The 12711-nt window shown below is 39.7% G+C and overlaps 1 protein-coding gene across 1 annotated transcript in view; it reads left to right on the top strand.

The window, feature by feature from the left end:
- The window catches only part of LOC140936518 (uncharacterized), a 10594-nt gene extending 98 nt beyond the window's left edge, over positions 1-10496 (top strand). Inside the window, exons 1-4 of the mRNA XM_073386003.1 lie at positions 1-150; positions 4419-5908; positions 8311-8413; positions 9321-10496. The exon at positions 1-150 is cut by the window's left edge and continues 98 nt beyond it. Of these exons, the coding sequence (XP_073242104.1) occupies positions 81-150; positions 4419-5908; positions 8311-8413; positions 9321-9817 (2160 nt within the window). The 5' untranslated portion in view covers positions 1-80 and the 3' untranslated portion in view covers positions 9818-10496. The remainder of the gene's footprint in view (positions 151-4418; positions 5909-8310; positions 8414-9320) is intronic.
- The last annotated feature ends 2215 nt before the right edge of the window (positions 10497-12711 follow it).

The following is a 12711-nucleotide window of genomic DNA, read 5'->3' on the forward strand; positions in this document are numbered from 1 at the left end:
AGGGAGAGATTGAATCCACCAAGAACTCCCTAGAGTTTTTAGAATTACTATGGAGACGGAATAAGTTTTGGGCAGGAAATATGGCTTACTTGACTGCCCATTTGGAAACTGCAGGGAACTTTAATCTAGCCAAAAAGGTCAAAGAATGGGGTGAGTGTGTATATTATTCTATTCATGTTGAAGATAAGATACCGATTATCTCCTCACCTGCTGTTGAGCCAAATAAAATATGAATTTCTAGTCGATTTGAATTGAAGAGCAGTAAGAGAATTTTAACAAGTTTTTTTAAAAACTTTTGAAAAGGAGTAGTCAGCCTCCAGACAGAGCGCCTAAACAATAAATATGTTAAGTTTGTGGATGATGGATTGACAACAAAAGAAGAAATGGCTCCGCAAAGTCGCGAATGTTTAAAGACGCTTGTGTGGTGGGGGCAAATTTGTGACCCCCATTTTAGGAACGTCTATAAAATTACGCAACTTCATTGCGACGCTTTAACTTCGCTCGTTTGTGACACATCACTTTCAAACTCCGTAAGTAACTAATTTTAAAGCGATCTTTCCAGGAGCGTCCATGGATTATCGCTTGGTTCCTTGTCAAAAGCTGAAAAAAAAAAACGAGTTATAGGGTCTTGTCAGAGTTTTATTTGTGTCGACATTTCAGTCACGATCGCAAACAAATATTTAAGCTTTTAATACAAGTATCTTTCTCTTTTTCGGATCGACAATATAAGTCTTGCTCTGATAGTAGATTTGGAAGTATCTTCCGGCAGCACAATGTATAACTTACGAACAATTATGCTGATTCAGATGTGATTCACGAATTCAGAGATCTTCAGACATGCATAGACCTGTAGTTACGATATTGTACTCCGCCAGATAAGCTGAGATGTTTATTTAGGGACTGTTTCAAAACCAAAACTGTCAGTAAAAGGCGCACTTTTGTTTGATTTTTGCTGTCACATACGCTGAGTTGGTTTCCAAGGCCTTCGGGGAATAAAGTTGAAAGTCAGCGTTCGATGCTATCTGATAAAAGACAATTTTCAGCTAGTGTACTACAAATTATGAAAAGACGTTGCGCGCATTGAATTGCAGCATAAGGCTATGTTCACAGTACATACCGGATAGTACTCTTGCCGGTTGCGCCGACACGAAAACCATACAGGATAGGGCTTTTGTTCACTCATAAGAACGGTGATTTCAAATGGCGTGATTTTTGTCACGGGGCGAAGCTGTGCCCGAACTTGAAATCGAAAATGCCCGTCAGGCTTCTGCCACTCCGTCGAAGTGTGAACGTATTCGGACCGTAGCGGAGGGATGGGACTGGAACTAACTGTCTTCACCAAACCCTCTCGGCCAACCGCTCCGGCACGATGTGCCAGTTGTTGCTGTTTTCTACCGTTACCGTTTATATTGTACCGGATAGGTTTTCATGTCATGTCGGCCCAAAAGCTATCCAGTATAGTGTGGGCATAGGCAAGATAAGTTACTCCTCGTTACTGGGATAAGAAACCGGAAGTTTTTTAAATGTGAGATCGCAGAGAAAAGTTACAAAATTCGTCCTTTTTACTCGAGACTTCCTGTTATGGTTTTTCTCTCATACTGCGCAGTGTGCCAAAACTGACCGAATCCTTATTTACGATCTACAAACATCATTCTTAAATCCGAAGTCAACGAACATTAGATGAGCACATATCTACAAATAGCGCGAAAGAAGAGTGCTTCAGAATGAGGCCAATACTACAGTATTTGTATTATGTTATTTGGAGATTGCACCCGTCCGCATTTATTGCTTATTACTATGTTAATATTAGTAAAACAATAATATTTATTGATTTGTATTGCTCAAAAATATCAATCTAGGGAAAGAACTTTTCATCTGGGCATTAAATTGACTCAACAAAATCCTAAAATCCTAGTACATATTCCAATTTAAAAAATTCTAAAAACAATTACTAATTAATCCTTAAAGTCTTATTTACAGATCGCACCTAAATAGTAAGTCTAAAATTCTAAAAACAAATGACTAATCATTCTTTAAAATCCTATTCACAAATCCTTCTTTATAAAAAGAATAAAAACAATAAATTAGATGGGAAACGCCTTCTGAAATAAATGAGTTTTAAGAGCCTTCTTAACAGCATTAACTTAAGATATATTTTTAATAAAAAGGGGAAGATCGTTCCATAATTTAGGGGCCGCCTGGTATAAAAAGATCGATCACCAAGCGTGGAAAGAGACTTGCATGATGGAATGTTAAGAAGTTCACTTGCCGTCATTTTATCTAAGATAGTACCCACCACCAGTGTCTTTCAGAGATACAAGTTCGGAAATGTAAGTCGGAGCGAGTTTATGAATGGCCTTAACAATTAACAATAAACTTTTAAAAACTATTCGACTTGCTAAGGGTTACTGGTGTAGGGCTCTTAGTAATGGTGTAATATGACAAAATTTACTTTCTTGGAATACAAGGCGTGCAGCAGAGTTCTGGACTCTTTGCAGCTTCTGAATCTGATACGCCGGTAAGCCATATAACAGCAATAGCCAAGACGGCTAGAAATAAAGGCATGATATGTATCATGCATGGAGAATGCTGAGATCAACGGTATCGAAAGCAGCACTGAGATCAAGCAAAACAAGGATAGTAACCTGCTGCTTGTTCATCATGATATTCAACAGAATATCGATCGTTCGTTACTTTCAGAAGAGTTGTGTCAGTGCTATGATTTCTTCTATAAGCAGACTGCGCAACTGGGTATAAGTTATTACTAACTAGGTGATCCTAAATCTGATTGAAAGCAGCCCTTTCAATGAGTTTAGACACAAAAGACAGGTTGCTCACGAGACGGAACTTCTTTAAAGATGACATCGAGACCGGATTTCTTTAACAGCGGAAAAACTAAAGCCTTTTTCCAAATTTCAGGAAAACGCCCGGACTGCAAAGAGTTGTTAACGATTTTTGTTAGAACTAGGAGGAGATCCTCACATTTGTGTTATGTTATGTTATAGCGCTACGCACGATTTACTATTAACACCACTACGCATCATATTAAAAAATATATTAAAAAAATACTAGATTGAAAGTAATAAAAAATTCGGTATCTGTTTTCAAATATATGGGTTTTTTTATTGAAAAGGCCAAGTCTTGAAATATCAACCCTTCAGAAGTAGTATTGTTTGCAAAAGTTTTTTAAAGCACTAGCCCTCCTGCAATTTTCGCGCAGGTATGCGCATAGCCTGTTCCAGGCGTTCAGATAGTGGGGAGCGGTGCGAAGTAAAAAGGAGCGCTAAAAAATAAAAGCGAGGGAGGGGGAGAGGTGAGAGAGGGAACGCCTGTTAGATTTGTTTTAAATAGACTCATCCGCCCAGTCAGACCGCATCAGCTGTAGGTGGTCTTCACTTGTCAATCAAGACTGATGTTACAGCCCCATACATTTATTATTTTTCTTACGAATAAATCAAAATTTCTCAGATCAAAAATTAATATTATGTATACATAATCTTACTAAAAACCTAATGTAAGACTTTCAGACAATAGAGAGCGGGAGAAGTAATTTATTTACGGCTTTAAAACATGATTTCAGCGTGTACGTGACAAAAAAATTATGAATCAAGTGACAAACAAATATCGCTCATTTCGATAGAAAGCCGTTTCAATACAGATCGTTAACTCAAGCAATGGAAATGCACAACAATTGAAGGGAAAATTTACTATTCGGTGATTGAGTGGACCTCGTCAATAGCGATAGCTGCAACTTGCTTTCCAAGCTTTCCCTTTGAAGTCCTTTTGTCTCTCCCCAGTCCCCCTCTACTTTTCATCGCTTTCTTTACTTCGCACCGCTCTCCACTATCTGAACGCTTGGAACAGGCTAGTATTGCAGTCCTGAAGAATGGTTAATAACCGCGTTCCCAGGGTCTTCTCCTACTCGTCTCCTGCAGCCATAGAGGGAGGAGTAGTAGAGCATTCTGGGAACGAGGTTTCCCTGGATGATATCTTGCAGCATGATCTCGACACCGAAATTACGCTTATCGTTATTTCTTACTTGGCCTCAAAATGACGATTCTCATAATTTTGAGGGCCCTGACCCACACCCCAACCCATATCCTAGCCCCAAAACCTAAACGTAAGCCTAGCCCTAACCATGTGCGCATGACCTAACGTGTCAAAGTCTTTTATTGGCTAACCACTTAGTGAATCTTTCTTTGGGAAAAAAATACTCCAAATTAGCATACACTTACCTTGACCTTTCCGATTTTCAAGACTGACTTAAGCCAAGTTTCGAACTTTCGAGAGGGACTTGACCCGAGTCATTTGTCTGTGCCCCAAAGTAATGATAATCATAACTTTGAGGCCAAATAAGAGATAACGATAATCATAAGAAGGATGGCGTGCCAGTAAGCGACTTTTTGTCTTTATTTTAGTACCACGACGAACAAGCAAACTACCATGCCAGTCCAACTACTTTGTTGGAAGGGATGCTGTCGTAGATCAGATCAAGGAAAAGTTGACAACAAATTCATCGCGCATGATTATTATCGTCGCTTTACCTGGCATGGGCAAGACAGAGGTTGCAATTCATGTCGGACACTTGTTACAAAAAGAACACCGGCCTGTTGTGTACGTCAAGGAGAAAAAACTCATGGAGATCTGCGAAGAAATTCTCTATCAGGTAGATCATCGACACTGGACATTAAACGAAGATGTGATTTCACACTGCAAGCGAAAGCTATCGGAGCTCGAAGACGACACGATAGTCATTCTTGACAACACAGAAGATGCACAAAAAGAAAAAGGGTTCTATGACTTTTTTGAACACATGGTGAAGTCGGCGCCAAGGATTCGAACAATCATAACAACACAGTGTGACATCATTATCAACAGCCTCATTTCAGCCAGCATTCATAAGATTCGCCTCGATCCTTTAGATTCTTCCTCATCTTCTAAACTATTGATGCAAATAGCACCACGAATTTCAAAAGCTATTGCTGAAGAGATTGGCAAGTTGTGCGACGGGATACCCTTATTTCTTAGCTGCAGTGGGTCAATGATGGCTGATGGCTTCTGCCCCGAAGTTTTTGCCCGAGAGCTGAGAAAAAACCCCGTGAGAGTTATACGCGATAGCGAACATCTAAACCTGATTCATACCAACATTGACCGCTTTTTACGTCTTTTGCCTGAACAGGTGTTGAGGAATCTAGTCCGCCTTTCCGTATTCCCAAAGAGTTTTTCTGTGAAAGACATCCAGTTTTTGTTCGAGGATGATTTTGAAGAGGAAGCTGTGAAGACAAAAATGATTCGGTACTGTTTGCTTGAAAAGTTGAATGATGGGAAAATTTTTACTATTCATCCACTCGTTAGGACCTGTTGCAAAGCGGAACGAAAAACCTTGGGCATGGTTAATGAAGGGCGCTCCGCAGAGACGGCTTTCAATCATCACTACCTCAAGATTCTGAAAGATCTTCACAATCTGTTTCTTACAAAAGATTCTTCTTTAGAGGCCATTCGAAGGTTCAGGGAAGACAAACAAAATATCATGGAAGCATTTGAGAACTGTCTATGTGACTCTAGTGAGCCCAAAGAAAAAATTTTTGCTGTTGATGTTGCTAATGAAGTCGTGGACTTCTTAGCTAAAGTGTTATCACCACCTATGGAATGTACCCTTTTGTACCAAAAGTGCTGTGAGATCGCTAGGGACTCCGTAGGTGACGGTAAGAGACTTGCATACAGCTTAAATTCCCTTGGTTTTCGTTGTCTAGATGACGCAGATCACTGCAAAGGCGACGGTGCGGAGCATGCTGGTAAGAAGTTTGAAGAAGCTTGCTCAATATTCAGAGGATTGTCAAAAGAGTCTCACAAATGCGAGAAATACGCTCACGTCACCACCAAAAATGGGTTATGTGTCTTACTCCAGGTGAGAGAGTTTTGTTTTTGTTTGTCCTTCTGCATCCGGTGGATTGCTTTTTTCATGAGACATGAAGCGCTTGCGTTAAGCCGGCAGGATTAGAGACCGAGTGTAGCCTGAGAAAACAGTCGACATTCCGCGACGCCAACACTGGTTTCCCGGCGAAATGACGTCTGAGAAACGAGCACAGAAATTCCATACTGAGGACGCGTCACTACCAAGATATGGGTAGTGCTTCTGATTGGATGAACCAAATTTTCAACCAACCAGAAACACTACCCAGATCTGTATAGTGACGCGTCATGAGAATGGAATTTCTTCACTCGTTTCTAAGACGTCAGTTCGCGAGGAAACCAGTGGTGGAGGGTCTAAATGGGGTGAGGGCTTTTACGGTTATCGGCTAAAATTTTGGCTCTTTTACGGCTATCGGTTAATTTTTTTCAGTTACGGTTAACGAAAAAGTTAAAAATTAACTGCTTTTGTTTCAAAAAGTTAAATATTAATTAACCTGTATTTTTTTGTATTTTTAAATCAAAATAAAGGTCATCCGATCATCTCGGGATGAAATAAGCTATTCTTTTGAAAAATTTTTACATTTGATAGATCATACTTTTAATAGAGTATTCCACTTCTAATATTATTTACACATAGAAATGTCAATAGTCAATCTAAAAATGATCTTTGTGAAAAAGCAAAAGCAGACAAGCGAGCGCCCAACTCAAGGCCCGGGCGACATTCATTATAACAGAAATGGCCTTTTTCACACTAGAGAAGGGCTATTCGTGTGAGACGGGCTATTTGTTTGATGATTCACGTCAGATGGGTAATGTACGTCTTAATTTGAAAATGGAATAGTTTAATTTTGAGTGAACAATCCGCCTGACTTTTAAAGACGGGATTATCCGTTCCAGGTTGCCTGTGTACAGCCGTCCCCTCCCCTCAGAAAAAAATCGGAGAAGGGGTGTCTGTGGGGAGGGCGCGACTGTACACAGGCTTGTCTCGGACGGATGATCCATTTCTGGCTCTAGTGTGAAAACGGCCAAAAACAAAATTCCCGTGTCCAATGTTTTTAAGGATAGCGAATCACTGTACGGAACGTATGTCTGCCGTTGCCTTGTCCGTAGGCCGCATTATTCCGCGCTGCTAATGCGTTTCGGGTCACGTGGTCCGAGTGAGTTCCCCACCGAAATGCCTTGGCCGAGACTGCGTGGGAAGACGCCGTACAGGGACTAGGCATAGCATTGTCTACCTTAGCGTCAGAGAAAAACAGGGAAATGTTGTTTATCGGCAACGTGTTTTACAAACTGTGACGTCTCTGCGTGCTGTTTCACTAGTGTTTCGAGGGCACGACCTCCCGAAAATTGCAAATATTAATCCCCAGCAAGAAGCCACACTTTCGCTATGGAAAAAATTAGTTCCCCGATAGAGCGCCGGAAATGGAGCCTAGGTCTTGGTTAATGCCTGAAAGGCGCTTCGCCTTACGTGCGTACGGAGTCACACTAGTCGGGAAATAAAAAACACAACCATAACTGAGTTTAATACCTTCCTTAAAAGTAGCAAATCTAAGGAACACTTTCTTACGGTTAACTCTTTTTTACCCTATTTACGGCTAACGGTTAAAATTTTTCAATTTTTACGGCTATCGGCTAAATTTTTGGCTGTTTTACGCCTATCGGTCAACCCCATTGGGACCCTCGTGGTGGCGTCGCGAATTGAAATGTCGGCTTTTTTTGAGGCTATAGAGAGAATGCTGTGAAGTATCAGACGGATACCGTAGGGTTTTTTTTCGTGGTGGAGCCGCCAAAAGTTGAAAATATATACGATTGGCCTGGTAAAAGATGATTGAATAAAATTACTCACGCCGGATTAATTTCTGCATTTGGCCTAAGCTCACTGCCTATTTCGAGTTTCGAGGAAACACGCGAGGGAGCTGCAGTAGGTAAAGTCGCGAGCGTCTTCTTCACTCTTGTGTCTCCTTTCTCTAGCCCGTGCCAGGCTGTCAGAGCGAAAATAAGACGCGTGTGAACTGACTGAAAGTGGTGGTGGCGTCTTAACTCTGACCAGCTCCGCGTTTTTCCGCATCAGTTTTAACGATTACTATTTAGGAGCTCAGAACAGGCTACCTTTGGTATGCAGCCTTTCGTGCAGCAAACTTTGCCTTAGTACTCTTATAGCAGCAGCAACAACAACGACTTTATTTGTACCCAACAGTATAAAATTATGATTAACAAAATATATTAACAAAAATATAGAGGAGTTCGGGATGCCCAAAATAACCATAGGAGCTAGAGAAAAAGCCATACTTAGGTGATTTATCTATAGCTATTTGGGTCAGATACCGCAACTGATCAGCTCTAGTAATACAGTATATGGCATTTACTCATATTAATTTTGTCGCCTTTCTCTTTAAGGGAGATGTAGAAGGAGGAAGGAAATCAATCCTCGAGGGAATCAAAATAAGAGAAGAGTTGGGTGTTCAACTGTATGTCGCTGCAGGAAACTGTGATCTTGGACGTGAGAAACTAAATAATCGCTTGACACGTCTATATAAATGTCAGTTACTGTATTTGCTGGTACAAGCGACGCGACTCTTGTTAAGCTCCTCAAATGCGGCGCTTATTCGAGTCAATATGGTAATTCGTAGAATCATAGATCGTGAATCGAAGGTCTCGGCGGTAAGACTGCACAGAGGAAAAAATGACAAGAGTGCAAGAATGTAGTTACCCGTATTCCTTATTTATTTTCGATCGCCTAAGTATGTCAATAAAACACGAGGCTCATTATGGGCGTTTAACCTATAGCTGAGAGTTGTTCAAAATTTCAACTGCCTGCTGAGGTGAATGGGTACGGTGATGCCTTGTTTAGGTGTAGCAAGACATCGTGAAAAATGTTGCTGATACTTTCGGAGATTCGAGCTGCCCAATACAGTCTCCATACCGTCAAACATGGAAGTAAAAGTATGAGCTCATTCAGGATAAGATACTGAACAAATTATTAGATCTTCAGACGATTATGGAAATAATGCAAGTATTACAGTCACAAAATCTGACAATGAACATACATACCGTAGTCTTGTTACCGGTATATATGCAAGGATAATCAGTCGGTTAAGTTAACTGTATTAACTCCGTATTATTTCATTGCTCTGTTGTACTTTTTTATAATCTCTTTGACCCCTAATAATTTAACAATTAATTTTGCTTTACTCTGTTAATGTCTATAGTTAAAGTGTTTTTTTTTTCTGTAGTATTGTAAATGTAATTATTTAATGTGATTATCAATAAATATATTGAAAAAAAAATAAGGGATAATCAGTCGGTCAATGGAAATTCAGATCTCAGGAAAATGACCTATAGTAATATAAAGTAAATCATCATACTGATAAGCAGGTATTTTTGAATAATTTTTAATTTCTTTATAGATTCTTACCGACATTGCGGTGACTACAAGAAGGCTCTGGAAATTTGGCAAACAAAGACGCTGCCGGTTTACCTAGAGCAGCTAGGTAACGCTCATCCCTGGACGGCTTCAATCATTCAGCACATCGCATCCATGTACCTGGAGCTTGCACGAGAGGATCCAGCGCAGTACGCTGCGCTCGCCGAGACTTACACCCAACAAGCTTTAGAATTCAGGAGGAAGTTGTTAGGTGTGCATCAAGACACGGCTCGTTCGCACATTCGGCTAAGCGAAGTTCTTTGTATGCAAGCGAAATTTGAAATGGCCTTAAAAGAACTTGAAGAGGCTTTGGATATTCAAAACGACGTCTTGGGTCGTAACCACGAGGTCACCCTCAACACGATGGAGAAAAAAAGAGAGGTTCTTAAGTTACTACGGAGGCGAACAGGGCAGATCCACGATACTGAGGAGACACTGCTAGCACATAAATTTGCAAACACACACCTTCCGAACAACTAAGATCAGAACTTTTGCGTCCAATTTGCAGTGTAAATGGAAATGATTGTGCAAATGGTAAACGTAATTCCCGTTAGTTTCAAGTCCTGAGATTAATTACCATTTACTCACATCCTGAATTGACCGGTTTGTCAGTGTAAGCAGAAAAAAAACACTATTAGATCTCGTAGCACACTCACATAATCATGAAGCGAGAAGTAAGTAAGACAGCAATTTTCTATAGTGTAAGCCTGTGAATAGGTTCCGTTGGCTCCAAGCAACCTCTTTCCCAGGCTTCTCTTCTATCTGTCCCTGTGGAGGGAGATCCCTGGGAACGAGGTTGCATGGACGAAGAGGAGCGTAAAAGTGCGACGAGACGGGGAGAGAGGAAAGCCAGGAAAGACTTTTTCACAGACTATTTCAAGCTAAGATCATTACAAAACTAGCCGAAGGAAGAATTCCTTTCCACCAGTTAACAAACTGATGACGAAAATATAGCTATAAACCGTCGATACTGTAAATAAAGCTTGATTGATCGATTGAAACTTTTCAGAATTACCCTCTTTAAAAAAGATAAAGATACATAAATAAAAACAGGAGCCCTGATAAGAATAAGTAAATATTCAGAAAGAAAACATATGTATTTAAAGGCAAGCGATATTTTTTTTCCTTGTAATATCAGATTCTTTTTACTTTGCACATAATAGGGCCATTTATACGAGGAAAAATAAGACGCGTCTTACATAAGACGCGAACTTTCCGTATAAACGGCACATTTCGTCTAAAATAAGGCGCGGCTTAGCTAAGACGCGTCTTATTAGATAAGACATGCTCGTATAAATGGTACAGTTCGCGTCTTATTTTTCCTCGTATAAATGGCCCTAATGATCGATTGGACAAGACGGCTTACATGAAGTCAATAGTATTCGAGGTATGTCTGGTTTATCATAAAATCAATTGTACACGAGTCTCGTTGCATTTGTTTGTGATACATTTGTTTTATTCCTTGTATACCAAGAGAACATAAAAGACTTTAAAAGGTCTTTTAAGTCTTAGTTGTGTATAGAATAGCATAATTGCCCAAAACTTACACACCAATATCTCAAAGTGAAATTACTCAAATGCAAATTTGCTATGACGAACGTTTACTAGGAACACCAATTTTGTGACGATCGGAATAAAGCTAAGCTAACTTTCTGTTCTAGCTAAAGGTTTTCTTTACTTACGTATACCGTGTTTTTTCGATTATTCGCCAGGTCTAAAAGTGAAAGTAGTTAATATTGAGCCCCTCAGACATTTAGTAGAGTAAATATTCGAACGCTTGTTTACTGTACGCGAAATACATCCAAACAAAAGAAATGAAAAGAAATATCACGTAAAGGTAAAGCGTCTTTATTAGATTTTTAAGAATTGTATTGGGTTAACAAAGAATCGTTTTAGCTTAATTTGTTACACCTATTGGCCCTTTGTGGTAGGACGGTTAGTTACACAATGACACTGTAATAGAATAGACAAAAAAGAAAACTTGCTAGTCACCTCAAGTGAACTAATTAATCACTGTCAGTAATTCCCTTCAACTCACAATATTGACAATGATAGCCTGTCAGTACAAGCTTACTCATGGCCCTTTCAAAGTTTGTGCGGTACATCACAGTTTGAGATCTGCAAATAAGTTTTGGTGGAAACTGGGCTCTAATACTTTTACTGTAAGTGCTTTGAAAGCCTGTACAATACACTTTTCTGAAATGCGGAAAATATTTTTACTGGAAACGTTATTAAAGCACGATGAACTTTTCATACAATATTGCTACCGCCAACAGTATTGTTACAGGAAAGATGTGTCCTCAAACCTTAAATCAAACGATTTCCTCATTTTTACTGAGTTACTGACAAAAACTGGGGGAATAATGAAAGTGTAATTGAACTCAATAAAACCGATCAATTCGATTCAGTTGCCAAAGAGAGCATTAATATGTGATTAATGGGCAGTTGTCCTAAACAGTTTTTATGGGTTTAGGTTAGTTGCATGAAATATGTTTTATGATAGTAATGAAAATCAGTAATAAAACCTGTGTTCAGAAATTCCATGTTACAAAGCTATGGCTGATTCTGTGCCAGAAGCCTCATCTGCCCAATACGTCACTTTCAGGTTCACAACTGATATCTTGCACGTTGTTGTGGTAGGGCTATTACTTTTTGTTAAAAAATGTCCTTGCTTTCAAACAAACAGAAACGCAAAACGCAAATAAGGGACCGGTCATTATTTATCGCTGTCGTGGGGGGGGGGGGGGGGGGGGGGGGGAATTGAGGATTTTTGTTGCGACAACCGAGCACTTAGGGACCAGTCATAATTTAAGTTGGAGGGGGGCGGGGAGGAGAAATTGGGGGGCCTTCAGTTTTTTGGGATGGAAAATGGGGGGCCTTAAAATGCTAAAGGATGACCTAGGGGGGGGTCTTCAAGTTTCTTTTAAGTAGCATCCCTACTGATAGCATGATGCTTGAGTATTAAAGGATCTGATTTAGATTCAGTTTTACACAAAGTCCTATATTGTGTAATACTAAAACAATTTAATCAGCATTTTGACAAAAAGATTTAATGCTCAAATAGTAGGTGCATCAACACAACATCCATTATTGTGTAACACTGAAACAATTTCATCAGCATTTTAACAAATGTTTACATGCATTAAGTCATGTTATGCAATCTCACTATCCGAATCATTATAAGTAGATGAGGTTGATGTGGACTCACTGTCTGTGTCACTGTCAAGTTTTTTGCTATTAGAGCATGTACTGCTTATATAAAAAGCAGTAAGCTTTGGCTGATTATCTTCTTTCTTCCTTAAAGCGGTCCTGTCGGCCTCCAACCTTTCGATGGCTTATCTTATCTCAATTATAACACAATCGCTGATATATTC

This window comes from Porites lutea, chromosome 5 (genome assembly GCF_958299795.1).
Source record: "Porites lutea chromosome 5, jaPorLute2.1, whole genome shotgun sequence".
Classification (NCBI taxonomy): Eukaryota; Metazoa; Cnidaria; class Anthozoa; order Scleractinia; family Poritidae; genus Porites; species Porites lutea.